We start from the raw sequence: 23,774 nt of genomic DNA, 5'->3' as shown, positions 1-23,774 counted from the left end.
TACCATGGAATCCATTGCCAGTAACCAGGAACAGGAGGTAATTTCAATGTTGCGTAAAAAAATTATGATACTTTCACATGGCAACTGAATAATGTCTGGGAGGTGGCAATGGACACAGAGGCAGTGAGCAAAGTGTTTTTCCCTAATGTTCAATTCAGATTAGGAAAATGACAATCTCTAAAGGAACTGATATATACAGCTGCTCAAGGGATTGAGGCATATTACTTCAAACTAAAGCATCTAATGCAAACATGAAGACAGGTATAGGAAAATGCAGAAATAGTTAACATATGCTACTAAACTGAATATAACTTCATTGGAATCAAATGTTATAATGTTGATTCTTAAAGCACTTTATTCAAATAAGTGAATCATAAAAATAGAACAATTTTATTGAACTGTAATCTAGGACAGCAAGTTTGGCTGATTTAGTCAAATCCAATTAAAAGATTTTAGTATTGCAAGATATTAGATAATATTCTTAATGTCCTCATTATTTTCATTTTTCACATTACAATGTTTCTCTGGCTTGGCTCATAATATTTAAATATTCATAGAAGGCGCTAGCCATTTTGGTTCAGTGGTTAGAGTGTTGGCCTGAGGATTGAAGGGTCCGGATTTGATTCTGGCCAAGGGCATGTACCTAGGTTGCAGGTTCGATCCCCGGCCCTGACGCATGTGTGGGAGGCAACCAATCCATGCTCTCTCACATCGATGTTTCTCTCTCTCCCTCCCTCCCACTGTCTCTGAAAAGCAATGGAAAAATATTCTAGGGTGAGGATTAAAAAGTAAATAAATATTCATTGAAGTAGAAAATATTAGACAACACATTTAATATTAGTTGTTGATTTTTATTGGGCTTTGTGAAAAATAAATCTGAAAAACAGTTTTTCCCCTAAAGAAATATCAATGACTATGAGTATGTATAAAGATAGCATCGGCTAGGGAAAAAAAAGAGGAGAAAATCAGAAACACCTAAAAACTGTCATAGGAAGTTGAAAAATTACCTGTTCAGTTCTGATTGGTTTGGACAGTTAGAGTAATTTAGATCACCCAAACTATTTTTTTCATTTATGTTTTAAGCTTTGAAATATATATACATATTTTACTATGCACACACACACACACACATATGTCTCTTCAGGCTAATAAAAGCATTAAATTCTATTTTGTCTGCAAAGACCCAGCCAGAGAATAGAGACACAATCTTATAATAATTCTAACTTTTATATTCAGTTAGTGTATTAGATTCTTCATTCAAACTAAAGCTCTTATGATAGAAAATGAAAAAAAAAATCCTCAATTACTAGGGTTATTAGTGAAAGTGAAAAATATCTGCAGTGCCTTTGCTTCAACATCTGTCATTCCATATGGAGCCATAAATATTTGTAACAAATAGTAGGTGAAGGAATTTCAACATTAATAAAATAAGGCTGAATTTGCCAAGAAATTTAAGATAGATTTTTCCTGTTTTGTTTTGTTTTGTTTTGTTTTCAGTAGAAAGCATGCTTATCTTGAATGTGCAATTCTCAACAGGAATAAAAAGTAGCCTAAATTAAATTTAAGGGGGGAAATGTGGCTGAAATAATGTGAGCCTAAAGTCTTCTAACCTTGTAACTAAACAGAGATTTCAGTTACAAATTGTAGGGTTGTTTGTTTGTTTGTTTGTTTGTCTGATTATCAGGGGGAAAAAATACAATAGTGTAAAACTTTAATTAATGTTTATACATTAACCAAATCATTTCCATCAATTCACCATAATATATTTTTTTTAAAAAAAAGAAATTTCATGGGCAAATATTGGAATTAGTTTACATTCAATGCAATCCTTTCTCTAAAACATTGCATTCCTAGAAGGCTAGCATAGCTTCAGATTCAGTCAATTTTTATTGAGAGTCTACTAAGGACAGTGATATGAGCTTCAACTTTATTTTTCTCATTCAAAATTGCACAAACTCTCTGAGGTAATTTTTTTCTATTCTACAAATAGACATTGAAGTTCAGAGATGTAACATCCCAAGACACAGGAAGATTCAGTCCTGTTCAGACTCATCCATTTTAGGGGGAGGGAATAATTAAAATAACAAATTGGGTGTATCTGGTGATTCACTCTTGAATAATTATTGAAGTTAAACTGAATGATACATTCATTAAAACTTTATAATTGGCTGAGACTTTTTGAAATTATATCTCTGTCATATAGACAAACTGTAATTTGTCTAATCTAATTATTAGAGGAAATCACTACTATACTCTTCAAATTGTAAGTCTGTGAACTCACTTTAATTTACACCACAATATCATGAACAACTGAGTACTCACTCAGTAAGTGTTTCTGATTAGATGTGAATATCGAAATAAAGGAGAGTAAAATTGAAAGAAGCCCTGCAAACTAACTAGAAATTAAGATGAGGAAAACATGAAGTAAAATGGCACATAAATATATGCTAGTGATGATGTTTACCCTTCCCTGCTTCTTTGGCTATATCTTATGAATTATTTTATGATTGTTAATATTTTACCAAAAAGAGTTTGTTCATTAGATGGGATAAGCTCTTGTAACTATAGACAATGTCTAAATATAGGAATGTGCAATTATATGATTCTTGACTTTTTCTTTCTGTCTTATTTGCTTAGCATGATATTCTCAAGGTCCATCCATGCTGTTGCAAATGGCAATATTTCAGCTTTTCTTATGGCTAAGTGGTATTCCATTGTGTATAAGTACCACAACTTTTTTATCCAGTCATCTACTGAAGGACACTTTGGTTCTTTAGATGTCTTGGCCACCATGAATAATGCTGCACTGAACATAGGGGTGCATACATATGTCTTTGTGAATAAGTGCTTTAAATTTTGGGGATAGATACCCAGAGGAGGGGTTGCTGGGTCATATGGTAACTCTATTCTTAATTTTTTGAGGAACCTCCATACCATTTTCCATAGTGGCTCTATCAGTTTATGTATGATTTCACTTATATGTGGTATATAAAACTGAAAGCAACAAATTAACAAACAAGAAAAACAAACAAACAAAAACTCATAGATACAGACAACAGTATGGTGGTTACCAGAGGGAAGGGGGGTAGGGGGTAGTAAAGGTAAAGGGGGTCAAATGTACCATGAAGTAAGAAGATTTGACTTAGGGTGTTGGGTAAACAATGCAATATACAGATAATGTATCATAGAATTGTACACTTGAAACCTATATAATTTTATTAAACAATGTTAGCCCAATAAGTATAATAAAAAATAAATAAATAAGATTGTGCCCTTGGCAAATGTTGTTGAATTCAGCATTAATAATAGATGCCTGTTTCTTTGCTATAACTTAAAGATTTTCAGACTAGCAGCAATAGTTCCTATGATGTTAACACTAACTTATATCGGAAAGAAAAATTACAGTGCTTTGCCCTAATAATTAAAATTTATTTTAAAGACAATTCAGCTTTGTAAAATAATTCAATGAAATGATTAGTATCATTTTGAACTGGCTAGGCTTACAATAGTGTTTTGATTATGATTTCAACACTCTTCTATTAGGAAAACGCTTAAACGTTTTCTATCATGAAACTATGGTACCTCAGGGTCTCAATTTCTAATTTCTTAGCTAAAACAGAAAAATCTGTATATCTTCTCAACAATGTGTATGCGTTTTTGTGTGTTTATGTGTGTGAGAGAGAGCATGAAAGAGAGTATTGGTACAGTGGTAACATAAAAGAATGAATATGTACAGACTAGAAATAGGTATAATTGCACAGTTATTAATGAACATATCAATAGAGATGTGAAACAAGTCTAATTATCTACACATTTCTCATTAAAAAATTTATACAGGTGACAAACAATTAAAGTATTGGTTATAAAGAACATCTTTGCCAAGTTTTCCATGACATCCTCATTCTGATTTAGAATCATCTTTAATTTTTAATCTTACTGCTGCCAAAATAACCTTTTTTGGATACAATAGAATATTATGTAAGGATTAATCCATGGAATTGCTCTTTTTCTTATTAAATACTTGCATATGTTACATTCATTCTTGGAAAAGTATTGTGCTTTTACCTGTATAGACTCTTGTTTTTTAATATTTTGTTCTCTAATTCTGTGTTACAAATAGGTTCCATTAAACATTTTTTTCTGATGCAATGTATATTGATTTTCAGAATTTCTAGGTATGTAGAACAGGCTAGTTGATGTATTTCTTTAATTTTATGCAAGTTGTTGAAGCAGTGAAAATACATACTTAAAATAAGATATAATTTTGAATTTGTTTTGAATTAGCAAAGACAACTAGTTAAAAATGTATTGTTATAGGAATGAATATTAATCATCTTTAAATGGAACAGAATTTTACTTTTATGTAATAGCTCAGTGGTTTCTCAAACTGTGACCCTCATACTAGCAGCATCAACCATCAATTGGGCACTTAGAAACTCCAGCCAAGTCCTATCCTAGTGCTATTGAATGACACAAACTTTGGAGAACATTTTTAAAAAGAACTACAAGGCATTCTGATGCATGATGAAATTAAGAATCATTGCTGTTAAGGTGCTGGATTAATAACTTGCTCCTTTGTATCTTGCACTGATCCTCTCTATTAAGATATGTTAACTAAGCAAAAAAACACAAAACAGTTATTTTAAAGTTAGCACATGAATTGCCCAGTCAGAGCAGTAAATTTTTCTCCCTGATTTGAATCAGATTAAGAAGAGAGGTTTCTTCCCTGGTTGATGGAACGAATTGCACATTTCCTGGCAGGGAAGCAAAATGAAAAATCTGCTTTACAGCCTCTGCAGTCAACCAGATGACTAAACCCCTCAAAAGTTTAAAAGCAGGGTTATATTGGCACCCTGAGGCCATTCTACCAATAAGTCAGAGTAACAAAACATTATCACCTGGGAAGGGTCAGGTAATTGATGGAAATGTGTGCCCTCCCCTCCCATCTTTCCTAAACACATCTCTTTAATGATCAGCTTCTTTCCCACTTTTACCTCTGTGCCTCTTGTTTGCCAATTTCTGATGAAGAGAGTTACATTACTACTCTCCACTCAATTAATGCTCTCTCTACTACCTTTTTCAGAGGTAAGCAGGCTGGTTTTCTGGAGAAGAGACTTGTACATGCCTCTGGTATTATTTGGTTATTTATATTAGAAATTATTTTCTGTCTTGCAGTTTTTGATTAAATTTTGCTCTCTGTATAAAACCTATTTATGTTCTTGATTCTTACCCTTTTTCTACTCCAATTATCTGGAAAATATAGTGTACTTTAAAAAAAATCAGTCAAGTTTGCTTTATCTTTGATACACGTGATTTCAGAAATGATGGAAAAGTATGTGTGTGGGCCAGAAAGATTTATAATTTACTATTTTTTTTCTCAAAGTACTATTGATATCTTTGTGATTTAACCCAGTTATTAATTAACTGGAAAGGAGCAAAGGGAAGTCTAAATATTATAGTCATTTGTGCAGCTTTGCTGGGGAGGCTGCAGTTTAGAAGCATGCCCAGCAGTCTGGGTGAAATAGAGCAGGTACTTGTCTATCAGTCACAGCTGGGAACAGGTCATTGGCCAGAGTATGTGTGGCCACTGCAAGTGCAGGAAGATTTGAGATATTTAACCTCTTAAAGGTGTTTGCTCTTCTTGCTCTTGGCTCTCTTGGCTCTTGCTTGTTCGCGCCAGACTCCTGGCTTGTGGGGCTCTCACACTCCTGTATTCACCCACATGGCCCACTGCCATGTGGACCCCACACAATGGACTAATGGACTGCAACTAGCTTAATGCTAAACTGGACCCAGCTCCACCATGGCACAGAAACTTTGGATGCTGGCTTTGCTTGTAACTCTATTGAATCCCCAGCTGCACCTCTTTCAGGACTGGATTAAAGGAAATGGGACTTTGGAAATTGAAGGATATAATTTCACACACACAAAAATCACTCATCCTCCTATGAGAGTCTCAGACAATTCTTTTTCTCGAGATATCGTAAGGACCCCACTCCCACTAGCAATGGAGAAAGACCATCCACTCATTTCTCTGATAACACTATGATATGTAGACAAGTTCAATAAATATACAGTAGTCATGCTGACGACTATATCAACTATTTTTCAAATTTATAATTTTAGTTTGTCACAATATCTGTACATAATTGTAATCACTAATTTTATTGAAAAAGCTAAGAGTTAACCAGAGACTCTACTTCCATCCCCTTTCTTCCCTCATGCCACCACATAATTGTAAAAACTTTTAAAATTATATATTCATGTACAATCTTTTCCTTTTTAATACAAATAAATATTGGAATCAACCTGATTATCAGAAATTTTACCTCAAGCCTTAAGAATAGCAATCTACATATTTAAAATTATTATAAGTATTGTGGTCCCAGGATAGTATTCTAAATACCGAGGAGACAGCAGTGGTAAAATAAAAAGCAGACAAAGGTTCCTGCTCTCATGTACAGTATATTGTAGTGAGATGAAATATGTAATAAAAAGTAAATAAGTAAATTATATTGTATGTTAAATGTTGATACATTTTATAGGAAAAATAATTTTATAAGTAAGGGGGTGGGAATACAGGTACAGGTTGCAATATTAAATAGGATGCTCAATATAAGTTTCATTTCAATATAAGTTTCTAATAAGGTTGACATTTTAGCAAAAAACTGAAATTGTAAACCCAGAATTAAATGCATCATAACTCTAAAAAATACCTTGCAAAGTACAGTGTTAGTTCTAAATTATTGATTTGACCTTATTGTCTTTTTAAGCTTATTAAAGTCTCTAGTAGAAGTTCAGTGTAGAAAGGGAGATCCAATTAACTGTGAAATCGTTGAGATTCCCCTATGTAATTCTGGTACAGTGTTTCTCAATTAGTATTGACATTTGGGCTAGATAATTCTTTGTTGTGGATGGAAGAGGTGGGGGGCTGTGATGAAAATTTCTGCCCCCTGTTCCCATAAGCCAGTGACACACACCCTTACCTCCTCAGTTTTAACAGTGTTAGCATCCAATGCCAAATGTCTTCTAGACTGCACAATTACCCCTGGTTGAGAATCATTGACAATGCCTTAAGAAGTCTCCTCAGAACTTTGATAACTGAGAAAGCTCACTTTAGGGTGAAACCAGGCACATCCAATTATCACCTAGAAAAGGATCTTTCCAAATATGTAGTTTCAGGAGATGTTAGTATTCAAATATATTCTCCTCCCCAATTCCTGGAAGTTTTCAATCACCATTTAATTTATTTAGCAAACACTTATATTGCATATACTTTGGGTCAGACATTGTTCTATGAAATTTGCAAATATTAGCTCATTAATCTTTATAACAACCCTATGAGATTAGGCATTACTATTATTATTATTCTCACTTGAGGCAGAGACAGGTTAAGTAATTTACTTAGGGATTTGCAATCACAGAACATGGTTTCAAACTTAAACAGTCAGGTTCCATCATCTCCTGCTCTTCATCACTATGCTCTCAGCTGCCTAAATTAATATGTAGCATAAATTAATATTTAATATTAACATTTTAAAGGCACCGAGATGTTTCAATTGAATAGATTTAGCAAATTAAAAAACGAGTAGAAAACAGTATACCCAGTGAAATTTCAATCTCAGATAAACAAAGAATCATTTTTTTAGTATAAGGATGTTCCATGAAATATTTTGGACATACTTATGTTAAAAAATCATTTGCTTTTTATCTGAAATTCAAACTTTACTGGGCACCTTGTAATTTATTCACTAACTTTTGCTTTAAGTAAAACTGTTTAATAAGGTTTAATTCATTTTCTTTTTTTAATCCTTACCTGAAGATATTTTTTCCATTGCTTCTCAGAGAGGGTGGAAAGGGGAGAGAGAGAGAGAAACATCAATGTGAGAGAGACACATCAATTGGTTGCCTCCGGCCTTCATCCCAACTAGGATCAGTAATTGAACTCCCAACCAAGGTACGAGCCCTTGGCCAGAATCAAATCCTGGATCCTTCAGTCCACCAGCAAACACTCTAACCACTGAACCAAACTGGCTAGGGCCGACCCTGTTTTTTTGTTGTTGTTTTTTAACACTAGTTTGAACAAGGAACATTTTCTTCTTGTTACAACTAATATACGGGGGAAGTTTCACAGAACTTTATTCTAAGGCCAGTCCAAATACTTTTCAGTTATATTAGTTTGTTTGAGTGCTTACTCCAGACCTCAGTGATCTCTCCTTCTTTTAACTCTTAGAGGCATTTAACAATCTATGCCACATGATTTCATACTTAATTTTCCAATTCTGTAACTTGTTGAGGTTTTTTTCCCAAAATAATGTGTCATCTCCTTAATGACAGGGACTGGGTGTCATACATCTTCCAAACTCTCATGGATATAATATTTGTTATTGGCATGATATTTTATCTGAAAGAAGTTTTATTTCTAATTCATAATTTATAAAGAGCTTGTTTTGCCAAATTGCTAATATAAGGATCCAGAGCAAAACAGGACCATAATTGGATTTTGAAGTGTTCTTTCTATCTCACATTCTCAGTCTGGTGACTCTTCATTCCTTTTCTATTAGCTTTCCATTTATATTTAGTAGCATCATTTATTATTTCATCTCCCTAAAGATATGTAAGAATTTTTGAATTAAATTTTTCTTTTACACATTTGATGATGGCAACACTTGTGTCATTGTTCCACTAACATGGACACTTCCTTATATTCATGCAGGTCATATCATTACAGGGCACTTGGTTACTTTGTTGTTCCACAATTTGAAAGAGGGAAGCAGGAGTCTTGCTTGTGCTGAATGTAATCTTTATGACACTAACAAAGGAGAGTCCCTTGGGTCAGCTGTATTTACGGCAAAACTCTCAAATCAAATAATAAAGTATACTTTGTTTGTTAAAGAATAAAAACTAATGAACTGGTAGGTGGCTGCATTTTTCCACTGCTGAGTGAGTCAGCTGGGTTCAGTTTCTATTTCTATATCACCATCCTCAAAGCCCAGAGGAAAGACTTAACCCCAGAAAAAGTGGAAAAGTAAGCACTGGAGTCATATAGAAAGTCTCTAGCAGCCTTGACTTTAATTTTTAGGGGGACTTTTCTATTCTGAGCATTTACCATATGTATATCTCATTTTTTCTACAAATAAAGTTCTTGTCAACTTTTATATGTAATCATCTGGGCTCTTAGCAAGAAGTTAAAATTAAGAGCTTGTTTTCCAAATGGATTCCCAAGTGCTATTACAAAGTATGCAGGTTTAACGAGTCCAATAAAAACAGCATCTACTTTGCTTCAATAAATGAAGAGGTTGTTCATGTTTTCAGCTAGATAGCAATTACCTTATTTTTATTGCTTAGCTTATATCATTGCATCATATGTGTTGATAAATGTTTTAATACATACATTTCGAATGCCAGCCTTTAAAATAAAAAACTCAATCAACACCCTTTTCCATGGACTGCAAAGAGATGCTCTTATTTAACTGACAAGGTGTGTTTCTAGTACTTGCCTATATTCAATTCCATTGTCAATTAAAATTTCCTAAACTTACCAAATAAATGCCCACATAAAAGTGCATCTGTTCAAACTCTAAGCAAAATGTAGATGTCATTAAGATGTGAAAACTTAATACAAGATTGAAATGGATTTCTAATGCATTTATCATTCATTTTGTAGCATGCAATTTAAATAAAAATTTTAAAAAGACAAATGTTTTGACAGTTCCCACTCATATACACTGAAACATAATATACTTGTACTAGTTTGGGGCTATTATGGACCTTAACATGCAGTGTGACCTTGGTCTGAAAAAACATGTTTGGTTAGCACAGAAAATTAATCATAAGAAGTCATTAGTAGAATCCTTCTTCTTTACTGCCCTTTTCTAGGAACAGAAAATTTATTGCTTGTGGGACAGGTAGGATATGAACAATGGACCAAATAGAGTCCAGGGTTATCTCATCTGTGTGAAAACTGCTGCTGAAAATCGATGTGACCTCTGCTACACTGTCATCCCAATTCCCACCCTCTGTGTCCTATTTGTCTTTTGGTAGAAGCTTAGATCTGTGTGCTGTCTCTATGTGTCTCTCTTGGGCCAGATTATCAAAATGAGTCATTGCCTGCATACCTCTTATATTTCTATTTATTTTCCTGGTGTTGACTAGGTCTGATGAAATATGATTCTTTTTGCATTTGATCCTCACTGCAGCAAGCAACACCTAATTCAGCCATGCCTGTCTCTTTAAAGAAGAGTAATACTATTTTGAAACTCCAATCTACTGTACAGCAACACAAACTATAGACCATGCAACCTGTCTTCATAGACAATAGTAATTGTCCTTTCAGCCAATTTAATAGCATTTCTTTCATCTCCAAATAGAAGACTTCTGCCAATTTTAATGTGATTATAATTTGTTTTTTGCATACTGAATGTATTATGTTCTTTTTCAGGTATCTTGTTTGTAGAACACTCCTCAGATTGTTACCACTTAGTTAAATGTGTATGATACATAACAGGCATCCATTAATTTTAAGAACTCTGCCACTAATACAAAATATTTATTCAGGGGAAACATTATATTATCTCTAACTCAGCAGGAAGTCAGTGTTCTAATTCTGTAGCTGTTCATTTTTTAAAAAATAGACCTTCCAGGCTACATAAAATTTTACTTTAAGATTTATAAATATCAATAAAAATGTAAAGAACCTCTTCAGTTATTATTAATATTGGTAGAGCATTATGAAGTCATCCTATCCATTTAATGCACCCATGTACAGAAGACAAAATACTAGATAAATACAGACTTCAAACAATACAAATAAAGCATAATATCTCTGGGTTAGCTGTAGAGAAATGCACTTTAAAAACATTAGAGCTTTTGCCTAAGACATATTTTAAGATTTTGATATGTTTTTTTATGAGACACTTCAAGCATTCAAATCTTGTAGTTGAAATAGATAACATAATTTGTGATAATGTGCTCATTTCTTTGGATTACTTCACCTCTTCCCAAACTACCATGGACAAAAGTGAAAGAAGGGAGTAAGAAAGGGGGAAGGAAAGGAACAAGGAATGAGAAAGAGAGAGAGAGAGAGAGAGAGAGAGAGAGAGAGAGAGAGACAGAGAGAAGAAAGAAGAAGAAGAAAGAAGAAGAAAGAAGAAGAAAGAAAGAAGGAAGGAAGGAAGGAAGGAAGGAAGGAAGGAAGGAAGGAAGGAAGGAAGGAAGGAAGGAAGGAAGGAAGGAAGGAAGGAAGGAAGGAAGGAGAAGAAAGAAAGAGAAAGAAGAAAGAAAGAAAGAAAGAAAGAAAGAAAGAAAGAAAGAAAGAAAGAAAGAAAGAAAGAAAGAAAGAAAGAAAGAAAGAAAGAAAGAAAGAAAGAAAGAAGAAAGAAAGAAGAAAGGGGATAGTAGGGAGGGGAAGAGAGAAGAAAAAGAAAGAAAAGAAAAAGAAAGAAATGAAAAACCAGAAAGAGGGAAGGAGAGGAAAGGACAGAGAAGAAGGGAGGAATAAATGCTCTGTAAAATGTTAGGGTTAATATTACAAGAGGGTTGTAGAAAACACATGCATCATACATTTGTGATTAAAATATTATTATTATTATTTTAAACATCAGCTTTTAAAAATTGAATTTATTGGGGTGGCATTGTTAATAAAATGATATAGGTTTTAGGTATACAATTCTATAATACATCAAAATATTGTTTTTAAGATTTACTAGAAAAACATTTCTAAGAATATGTTCATTTTTAACAAGTTAACTTATGCATTAAAAAGTTAATTTATGCATTTAACAGAATTATTTTGAAAAGATAAACAAATATTCTTTATAACATTTTGGATTTCAATAATGTGAAGCCTTAGTGAAAATAATTTTGATTCTCTAAATGTAGTTGCTGAGCATTTTTATTCCTATAGGTTTTGGAAAATTGAAAATTATAAAGATCATCTATATTAAGAGCATTATATTCAGAGATAATGCTATCCCATCTCACAGAAGGTTCCCACAATTCTATGCCACAGCTCCCCACACAAGAAATCGCACAACAAACCATGTTGACTGTGAAATCAAGACTCTGCACACTGCATATATAGAATGCTTGCAAATAAAAATGAGGTCTAACTGTATGACAAATTCATATTCCTTACAGGAACCAGAACCAATAGCTAGATTTGTGTTTCAAAACCCTGTGAAAATTGGTTAGGTCTAGATTCAAGCCTAGTTTTTGTTTTTGTTTTTGTTTTTGTTTTGTGTGTGTGGGTTTTTTCTTGTATTAGTCTCATAACATGTGGAGTCACTGAAAATTTTTCTGACCAGATAAGTATATTTTTCAAACTTTGCTTATGCCCAGTTTCTGAAATAAAGAGACTGTGATGAGTAGAGTAATTCTGTTTGAGCTTATATTATTCTCCCCATCATGCTGTGTTGTTGAAGCTATTTGAGAATACCAGGGTTTGTCTGTTTTCATTTTAAGAGTGCCTCTTTTTATCAGTTTCCTTTTACACATGCCAAAAAAGCCCAATTCCTAATTGCAGAGGAAACTTTACTACCTGGTTCATACATCGCACATAAAATATTTTCAACCAGAATTCAAGTGGATAGATAAGTAGTTGGTTTCTCAAAATAAGAGAATATTCTTTTCATAATTAGATATATCTATCCAAAATCAGTTTGATGCATGTTATTAGAAAAAAATTCTATTTGTGTCTCTTTATCTGAGACTAAGGGAATATCTCATTAAAATAAAGAGGATGTAGGAGGCGATAATAACAAATAAAAAGGGAAAAGTGATACAATGTGATTTTACAAAACATTATTTTTTTTCATCAGGAATATTATTCAAAATAAAAGGTAACACTAGAGTCTAGCCAAATGTCCATCAACTAGTTAATGATTAAACTAAAAGCAATATATCCATGCAATGGAATACTTTTCAGCAATAAAGGAGAAATCAGTGATTCATGCTACAACATGGATGAACCTCAAAAACATTACGCTACACTTTACATCCCTTTGACTATTTTGTAACTACCAATCTGTACTTCTCAATCCCTTCACTTTTTCACCCAGTTTAAAAAAAACAAACAAACACAAAATATGCTAGGTGCAAGAAGCCATCTACAGAGACCATGCATTATATGATATTTTATGGAAAATATCCAGATAAGGTAATCCTATAGAGACATAAAGTAGATTAGTGTTTGCTAGGGGTCAGGAGTTGAAAAGGAGATTATCAATAAATGAGCATGAGGGGTATTTTGGGAGGTGATTGAGATGTTCTAAAATAGATTTGTGGTGATGGTTGCACAACTCTGTAAATTTACTAAGTCATTGAAGCATACATTTAAAATAAGTGAATTTTATTGTATGTAAATTACCTCTCAATAAGGTTGTTAAAATGAACAAAGATAGATAGATGAAAGATAGATTTGAAGAGAAAAAATTAAAAAGCAGTTTAAAGTCTACCAGGAAATTATCTGATTATTTAATTTATAGTTATTAATAAACATATCTTAAGTTTGTTCCTCCAAATTTCATTACTCTTTAGCAGTAAATGTTTTATTTTCAATGATTCTTTTCTGAAACATTTATTTTGAGAAATTAGAGGGTGCTGGGGAATAAACTTCCAATTAGGAGCTTTTATCACTTAGTTTTAGAAACAAAATCTTTATAGATGCCATTAGAGGTGAATGAAACTGAACATTTTGAGATGTTAATTTGTGAATCTTCTGATGCTAATTTTGTTTTTTACAGAAGAAGTACCAGTTCAAATCCCAATGATGAAGTTACCATTGGACAAGATCCAACTGACTCCTGGGCAGGCATTGCCTCCTGGATTCCCTGGACCATTCATTTATGCTGATAGTCTGTCTTCTGTGGAAAATCTGTTGACCAACATTCAGGTCAACAATATTTATATAAACAAAATAAATGTAATACAAGACATTAGCACCTACCTAAATTATGTAATATTTGAGAACTAAAACATATAAGATGAACCGCATTCCATTTGCTGTACTTTGACAGGGTCTACTGAAAGTGGCTTTGGATAATGCTCGCATCCAAGAGAAGCAGATTCAACAAGAAAAAAAGGAACTGCGAATGGAGCTCTATAGAGAAAGAGAAATTAGAGAAAGCATTGAAAGACAACTCACAGTTGAGCTTCAAAGCAGAAGTAAGTTTAACAAGATCAGTTATGGACTGAATATTGTGTTGGTGATATTTTTAATAGTAATATTTTGGAAATGAAAAACAAACTACAAGCTAAGAATCAAATACTGTGTGTAATCCACAAGGTAAGATATTTAGTCTATTTCTCATAATAAAAATAATGAACTAGATCTGCATTTCAGTCCAGTTGCAGGTTTGGAAACATGAATAATCTTAGTTTCCTGTACAACTTTATTAAATACACTTGTATGTAAATAATCTAAAGAATCCTTATATATGAAATGTTTACTTTTTGCCAAGAACAGTGCTAGATTCTAGGGTTATAAGATAAATAAAACTTAGTTCCTGTCCTTGAGAGATTTACGTTTTAGAGGGCTAGCACTACCAACCAGCTAATTTCAAGACACAGTAGCAAGAGCAATGGTGTACATTACATATGGTTATATACAGAAGGGGTAGTTAGTTCAGCTTGGTGGTGGCGAGTGGGTAGATGTTTGAAGAAGGCTTCCCGATGCTCACATCTGAACCTGAATCTTGAAGAATCAGTAAGCTTAGAAACGGTGTTTCTGAGTTATTTTGACACTCTAGACAGAGGTATCATTGATCATAGACATGGAAGCAAGAAGTCTCATACATGGGCATATATAATTTGTTATTACATTGGATTTGAGTTTCATGAAGTGAATATTGGGAGATGATTCAGAAACATGGAGGCAGAAGCTAAATTATGAAGGACATTTTTACCCATGTAAAAGATTATTTTAGATATTGTCCTGTAGGTGATGCAAGGCATTAAAAGATAAGCAGAGGGATAATCTGGTCTGATTTCAGTTATATAGAGTACTTCAGTGTTGGGAATAGGTTAGAGGAGGCTTGGAGTAAAGCTAGAAACAAGGAAACTATGTAGAAGGAGATTTCTGTCATCCAGGTAATGATGAGAACTGAATTAGGGTAGCATAAGTAAGGATGGAGACAAAAGGGAGAGTGGAGCAATATTGTTCACAAATAGAACTAACTTTCCAACTATGGGTAGGTAGATATTTGATTACCTATAAGTATAGATAATGAGACTAGTTCATATTAAAATGAGAGAAAATTAAAAACTTCACTTTAGCCAATACTTTTCACCTCTTCCTAAACAGCAGCAAATGTACTATTGCAAATTTCAGCTTTTATCCCTTCTTGCTTACTTTTCAATGAATGGATCACAACACAAATATTAAGTAAAAGAGTTAGAGAGTGGGAAGGAGAGGCAAGGAAATTAAGAGAAAAATCTACAACCTAGACTTTGCCTCCCTAAACGAGGAAGAATGAGTCTAGTTGAATTAAATCCACTAACTATATACTATTCTGAAGTAGCATACTATATTCTGAAATTTGTATGAATAAATAAAAACTTACTATTTCCCTTAGGGCCTAAGAATCATTGGTCCAGTTTAAATTGGAAAATAGTCATTGCATTTATTTATTTTTTTTAATTTTATTTTTGTTTAAAATATTACAGATGTCCCTTTTTCTCCCCAATGACCCATTCCATCTCGTCCCATCCCCCTCCCCAGTCCCTCTCCTGATCATTGTCTGTGTCCTTGGGCTGCACATATATGCATATAAGTTATTTGGTTACTCTCTCCCCCTCCACTCATCCACCCTCCTCCATCCCTCTGACATTCATCAGTCTAATTTATGCTTCCATGTCATTGAATCTATTCTGTTAATCAATTTATTAAGTTCTTTAGATTCCACGTATAAGCGAGATCATGTGATGTTTGTCTTTCTCTGCCTCACTTATTTCACTTAGCATGATATTCTCCAGGTCCATCCATACTGTCCCAAAGGGCACAAGATTCTTCTTCTTTACAGCTGTGTAGTATTCCATGGTGCATATGTCCCACAGCTTTTTTATCTATTCATCTACTGATGGCCATTTGGGCTGTTTCCAGATCTTAGCTATTGTAAACTATGCTGCTATGAACATCTGGGTACATATATTCTTTCTGATTGGTGTTTCAGGATTCTTGGGATACATTCCTAGGAGTGGAATCACTGGGTTAAAAGGCAGCTCTATTTTTACTTTTTTGAGGAACCTGCATACTGTTTTCCATAGTGGTTGCGCCAGTCTGCATTCCCACCAGCAGTGTACTAGGGTTCCCCTTTCTCCACACCCTCCCCAGCACATGTAATCTGTTGATTTGTTGATGGCAGCCATAATGACAAGTGTGAAGTGACACCTCATTGTAGTTTTAATTTGCATCTCTCTGATGATTAGTGACATTGAGCATTTTCTCATGTGTCTCTTGACCATCTGTATGTCCTCTTTGGAGAAGTGTCTATTCAGGTGCTTTGCCCATTTCTTAATTTAAAAATAATTAAACCTCTTCTTTTTATTTTGCCAAAGGCTTTACATACTATTAAGCAAAGGCTAAATTATCTTTGTAAACTTTGGAGAATTTTTTTTCTAGTATTTAGTAATCAAAATACATTATTATGATTAACATCATAAAAACACATTTCTTTAGTACAGAAAATTATATACTAAGGAACCAACTAATCATGTTAAATACAATAACATTCACAGATTGACTTATGAAAATCTACTACATATAGTAAAATTGGCTTCTAATTTTTAGGGATCTACTGAGCTCTCTTTTCTAACTTCTCATAGTCTCTCCAGGTCTGTCTTTATAATTGCTATCAGATCTTTTGTCTGGTAAATGCAATCAAATTTATTCTAAAGTAGTAGTATTTAATAAATTTAACATTTATTAAGATATAATAATACCACCACTACTACTACTATCATTTTACTACAGATCTTACTACTACTACTACTTGCTAATATGTATCACTATCTTCTATGTGCTATATACTGTTTTTAACATTTTAAATCTAATGACTGACATAATTATAGGAAATTATTATTCTCATTAATTTTGAGAAACTTCTTCATCTCTATGAATCACAGTATCCTCATCTATTACAATAGTTGAACTGGACAATCACTTAAATTCCTTTCTAGTTTCTTAAATATCTCATATCCAATACAGCCAACATTTTATGACAAAGGGTGAATTCTTTACCTGAAGTCATATGATTTAAGAGAAAGAGGGGAGAAATTGACATAATGGTTATAAAGTAACATCTTCCCAAGTATATGGAAACAATAGTAAAAATATAGATAAATATATAAAGAACATGTATAAAACTGTAAATATATAGTAAGAATTCCTATGACTTTTTAAAAATTAAAGCTATGTTTCACATTCAAAGTAAATATTGCATTCAACTGCCTTTTTGTTGTTAGCCAGGATGTATTACTTGAATTAAACACAAATATACAGAGATGGGCAAAAGTAGGTTTAATTACCAGCCATTGTTACCTAAAAGGTAAATCATCAGTAAGGGTACAAAATAACAACAATAAGAAGACAAATACAAATAAATAATAGCATAATAAATAAATAAATAATAATAAACTCTCATGTACTCACAACTATAAACTTACTTTTGCCCACTCCTGTACATACATCATAACATTCTTTGCAGATTAAACACTTTGAATCATAGAATGATAGAGCTAGAAGAGAACTTGGAAGTCACTTATCTTGGTCCTTGACCAACTATATGGTCACCAGGATTTGACACAACTACCTATGTGATCTTTGGCCCTCTGGCTATGAAAATTACTAGCTGTGTAATCTTGGGTAAATTGTTTAACCTCTCTCAAGAACTCAGTTTTCTGCGCGGCCGCACTTGGCTCAGCAATTGGGCATCGACCCAGGTTCGATTCCTGGTCAGGACACATGCCCTGGTTGCGGGCTGGATCCCCAGTCTGGGGTATGCAGGAGGCAGCCGATCAATGACTCTCTCATCACTGATGTTTCTATCTCTCTATCCCTCTCCTTTCCTCTCAATTAAATCAATAAAGATATATTTTTTTAAAAAAAGCACTCAGTTTTCTCACCTATAAAATGGAGATAATAGTATTTTCCTTGCTGATTTGTTTTAAGGTTTAAATGAGATATAGTCCTAGATAAATGCTCATTATAGAGTAGATCTTAAATAAATGATAGTTATTATTTATTTATTTAATTTTATTTTGTTTTATAGAGTTTTGTGTTACTGTATTTTATTAATATTGTGAATACACGTATTTTAAAAATTAACGTAACTGAAAGTTCACAGTGAAAATCTACTCCATAACTTATTGCCCTGCAACCACTTTTAAAAATTCTTTGTTCCTTATTCAAAGTAAAGCCAACCTAAATATATGTTATAATTTTTATCCTTTTATTGCATTAAAGGCAGCATAATATAAACAGTGTTTGGCACCTTGCCATTATTTGCTATTATTTCATTTAAGAAAATATCTTGGAGATCTTCTCATATCAGTTTATAAAGAACTTCGTTCTTTTTTAACCACTCAGAGTCCTGTATTCCATTGTGTGTGATGCACCATATTTGATTTATCATGTCTCTTATTGAAGGACACTGGGGTAAATTTCTCTATTATAAAAAATGTCTCTATTCCATTGGATGTCAGCAGGCCTGAAGTGTGGCTGCTGCAGACATGGTAGGTGTTCATTCTCCCTTCCTTCTTACTGTTCTCTCTGTGCAAGACCTTCATACTGAAAGTGTCAGCCTTTTTGCTCCCATCAGATTTTGTGCTGATGTAGAGTCCAGGATCTGGCTTCCTTTGGAGACATTATTGTAGAAAAACAAAGACAGGGAGGTTCATAATGCTAAAGATTCTATTGCCCCAATAATTCTTTCTGTAGAATATGACTTTGTTGGGTAGCTCAGTCTCTGCAGGAAAGCAGTGTGGTTTGGCCTCCAGACAAGTTATTGAATGGGTATCTTTTGATGAAACAGTCCCCAAACCAAAGTCCTCCCTGGGTCTCCAGGCCTGGTTCTCTTCACCTTGGTACACTGAGGGGGCGTGTCCCTTGCAACTCCAGGCTTTCCATGCCCTGCCTTCTTGGTAAAGCCCATAGTAGGCCACACGCATAGGATCCCACTAGAGTGGGAGGAAATCTCAGGGCCATATCATATGGTGATGGAATAAATTTTAAGTGTGTCACTCCTTTTAGGTCACCTGAAGGTGACCATTTCCAGTGTGTGTTTATGGTTGGCACATCACTCAGGAAACTGCAGAGACCTTGTTGGTCCCTCTGCTGCTTCTTCCAGCATTCTGTCTCTCCCTCACACATTAGCTCTGCATGGCCCCAAACTTCTTTTTTTTTTAATTGGATGCATTGGGGTGACATTGGTTCCCAAAACCATACAGATTTCAAGTGTTTAACAATAAAACATCATTTGCACACTGCATCTAGTGCCCATTGTCCCAAGCAAAGTCCGTTTCTGTTCCCATTTTCCCCACCTTTGCCCATATCCATTACTCCCACCCTCCATTCCCTCTGGCTATCACCATACTGTTCTCTGTGTCTATGTGATTGATAAATATATACATATGGATTCTTTTTCCTTAATTCCTTCACCTTCTTTCATCCAGCCCCCCAGTCTCCCTCCCTTCTGACAGCTGTAATTATATTCCATGTATGCATGCTTCTGTTTCTATTTTGTTCATCAATTTATTTTGTTTATTAGATTCCACATATAAGTGAGATCATATGCTACTTGTTTTTCTCTGACAGTCTTATTTCACTTAGCATGATAATCTCCAGTTCCATCCATGCCATCACAAAAGATAAAATTGTCTCTTTTTTTTACAGCTAAGTAGTATTTCATGGTGTAAATGTACCACAGCTTTTTTATCCACTTATCTATGAATGGGCACTTGGACTGTTTCTAAATCTTGTCTATTGTAAATAATGCTGCAATGATCATAGGGTTGCATATATATTTTTCTTAATTAGTGTTTTAGGGTTCTTCAGATATATTCCCAGAGGTGGGATCACTGGGTCAAATGGCAGTTCCATTTTTAATTTTTTAAGGAAACTCCATATTGTTTTCCATAGTGGCTGCACCAGTCTGTATTCCCACCAGCAGTGTACTAGGGTTCCCCTTTCTCCCCATTCTCGCCAGCAGTTCTTTGTTGATTTCTTGATGGTAGCCATTCTGACAGGTGTGAGGAGATCTCATTGAAGTTTGAATTTTCATCTTTCTGATATATGTCCTTTTTGGAAAAGAGTCCATTCAGGTCATTTGACCATTTCATAATTTTTTTTTGGTCATCTTGGTGTTGAGTTGTATAAGTTATTTATATATATTTAGAAATTAACCCCTTTTCAAATGTATCATTGGCAAATATGTTCTCCCATTCAGTCAGTTCCCTTTTAATTTTGTTGATTTTTAAAAATTTTTACTGTGAAAAATCTTTTCAGTTTGATTTAGTTTCATCTGTTTATTTTTTCCTTTGTTTGCCTTGCTTGAGGAGATATGTCAGCAAAATCATTGCTATGAGAAATGTCTAAAATTTTACTGCCTTTGTTTCTTCTAGGATTTTTATGGTTTTGCCACTTACATTTAAATAGTTTATCCATTTTAAATTTATTATTGTGTAAGGTATAAGCTGGCGGTCTAGTTTTATATTTTTGCATGTATCTGTCCTATTTACCCAGCACCAATTATTGAAGAGAATCTCTTTACCCCATGGTATGTTCTGTATGTTCTGACTTTACCCCCTTGTATGTTCTTTTTGTTGTTTCTTTTTTATTTTATTTTTCAATTACAGTCTACTTTCAATATTATTTTGTATTGGTATCAGGTGTACCTGATAATCATATACTTTGCCTCCTTTGTCAAATATTAATTGTCCATATAGGAGTGGTTTCATTTTGTTCTCTCTATTCTGTTCCATTGATTGGTATGCCTGTTCTTGTGCCAATATGATGCTGTTTTGATTACTATGGCCATGTAGTATAGTTTATCAGGTAGTGTGATACCTTTAACTTTGTTTTTCTTTCTCAGGATTGATGAAGATATTTGGGGTCTTTTGTGGTTCCACACACATTTTTGGAATATGTGTTGTATATCTGTGAAATATGCCATTTGTATTTTAATAGGAATTGCATTTAATATGTAGATTGCTATGGATAGTATGAACATTTTAATGATGTTAATTCTTCCTATCCATGAGCAAGGTATATGTTATCATTTATATATAGCTTCTTTATTTCTTTAGTGTCTTGTAATTTTTTAACTACAGATCTTTTACCTCCTTGGCTAAATTTTTTCATAGGTACTGTATTTTTTATTGTTGTAGCAATAGTAAATAAGATTATTTTCTTAATTTCTTTTCCTGATAATTTATTATTGGTGTATAAAATGCTACTGATTTCTAAATATATATATATTTTAAGTCGAGGTCAATCATTTCTTTTCTTTTTTTACATATATCTTTATTGATTTTAGAGAGGGGAAAGGAGAGGGGGAGAGAGAGATAGAAACATCAATGATGAGAGAGTCCTTGATCGGCTGCAGCCCGCAACCCGGGTATGTGCCCTGACCGGAAATCGAACCCTGATTGCCTGGTTCTTAGGTCGACGTTCAACCACTGAGCCACGCCTGGCCAGGCTGATTTCTAAATATTAATTTTGTATTTTAATACTTTGCTAAATTAATTTATTAGATCTAGTCATTTTGGGTGGAGTCTTTAGGGTCTTCTATGTACAATATCATGTCATCTGAGAATAATGACAATTTTACTTTTTCCTTTCCAATCTGGAGGCTTTTTATGTTTTCTTCTTGTCTCATCACTATGGCTAGGACTTCTGGTACTATGTTTAATAAAAATATTGAAAATGGACATACTTGTCTTGTCCCTGGTCATAAGAGAAACACTTTTAAATTTTGCCCATTGACTATGATGTTGGCTGTAGGTTTGTCATATAAGGCTTTTATTACTTTGAGGTATGTTCTCTCTATTCCCACTTTGCTGAGAATTTGTATCATAAATGGGCGCTTGATTTCTCAAATGCTTTTTCTGCATATATTGATGTAATAATGTGACTTTTATCCTTCATTTAATTAATGTGATATATCACATTTATTGATTTGCAGATATTGTATCAACCTTGCATCCCAGAATATATCCCATTTCATTATGGTGTATGAGCCTTTTAATGTATTGCTGAATCCAGATCACTAATATTTTGTTGAGGATTTTAATATCTATGCTTATCAGGATATTGGCCTATAATTTTCTTTCTTTGTAGTGTCTTTATCTGTTTTAGGAATTAGGCTAATGGTAGCTTCATAAAAAGAGCTTGAAAGTCTTCCCTCCTCTTGTACTTTTTGGAATAGTTTGAGAAGGATAGGTGCTAGCTCTTTGAATGTTTGGCAGCATTCTCTTAAGAAGCCATCTGGTCCAGGACTTTTGTTTACCGGAAATTTTTTATTTTTTTTTTATTTTTAAATATATATCTTTATTGATTTAAGAGAGGGAGAAAGAGTGATAGAAACATCAATGATGAGAGGGTAATTGATCAAGTCTGCAACCAGGCATGTGCCCTGACCGGAATCGAACCCCAATTGCCTGGATCCTAGGTCGACGCTCAACCCCTGAGCCATGCCCCGCTGGGCTGCTGGAAATTTTTAAATTATGGCTTCTATTTCATTAGTTGTAATTGGTTTATTAAGATTTTCTGATTATTTTAAATATAGTTTTGGAAGATTATATATTTCTAGGAATTTGTCCATTTCACCCAGGTTGTCTAATTCATTGGCATATATTTGTTCATAGTATTTTCTTACAATCCTTTGCATTTCTGTGATGTCAGTTGTTACTTCTCTTTCTGACTTGTTCTTTTTTTATGGTTTTTATGTTCTTTTTAATGCTTAACATCTTTATGTTTAAGTTCTCACTGAGATCATCCATTCTTCCCTTATGGTCCTTGAGCATTCTTATAACCATTGTTTTAAACTCTGTGTCTGATATTTTTGTTGCTTCCATTTCATTTAATTTTTTTCTGGGAAATTTTCTTTTTTTCTTTTTTAATCCTTATCCAAGGGTATTTTTTCCATTGCTTTTCAGAGAGAATGGAAGGAAGAGAGAGAGAGAAACATCAATGTAAGAGAGAAACATCGATTGGTTTCCTCCCACACACACACCAACCAGGGCCGGGGATAAGCCTGCAACTGAGGTACATGTCCTTGGCCGGAATCAAACCCAGGATCCTTCAGTCCGTGGGCCAACACTCCAACCACTGAGCCAAAACAGCTAGGGCTGGGAAATTTTCTTGTTCTTTCATTTGGGACATATTTTTTGGTCTCCCCATTTTGTCTCTGTGTGTTAAGTACATCTGCTATGACTCCTAAACTTGTCATAATGGCTTTATGATGAAGGTGTCTTATTGGACTCAGTAGCACAATCTTCCAGATCACCTGAGCTTAATGCTCCAGGAATGTTTCTTGTGGGTTATGTGTACCCTCTTATAGTAGTTGTGGCTTGAGTGCTGTTGGCCCTTTTGTGGGTGGAGTTAACCCTTCAAGCTGTCTAACTATAAGGATAAATCTCTGTCTTCATATATGAGTCACTGTAAAGTTGGTGCCTGCCCCCAGGCAGAGTTAATCCAGCAGGGTCCGGTGCCTGCCAGAATCCCTCTTTGGGTGTGCCACTTGTGTGGCTAGTTGGGTGGAGCTCTGGTGTGGTCTGAA

The 23,774-nt window shown here is 34.0% G+C and overlaps 1 protein-coding gene across 1 annotated transcript in view; it reads left to right on the top strand.

The window, feature by feature from the left end:
- Positions 1–23,774, top strand: part of DACH2 (dachshund family transcription factor 2) — a 679,609-nt gene that overhangs the window by 636,674 nt on the left and 19,161 nt on the right. Inside the window, exons 10-11 of the mRNA XM_081125625.1 lie at positions 13,743–13,891; positions 14,016–14,163. Coding sequence (XP_080981751.1) covers positions 13,743–13,891; positions 14,016–14,163 — 297 coding nt within the window. The remainder of the gene's footprint in view (positions 1–13,742; positions 13,892–14,015; positions 14,164–23,774) is intronic.

This window comes from Miniopterus schreibersii, assembly GCF_964146895.1.
Source record: "Miniopterus schreibersii genome assembly, chromosome: X".
Lineage (NCBI taxonomy): Eukaryota > Metazoa > Chordata > Mammalia > Chiroptera > Miniopteridae > Miniopterus > Miniopterus schreibersii.
This window is presented reverse-complemented; position numbering and strand designations above follow the sequence as displayed.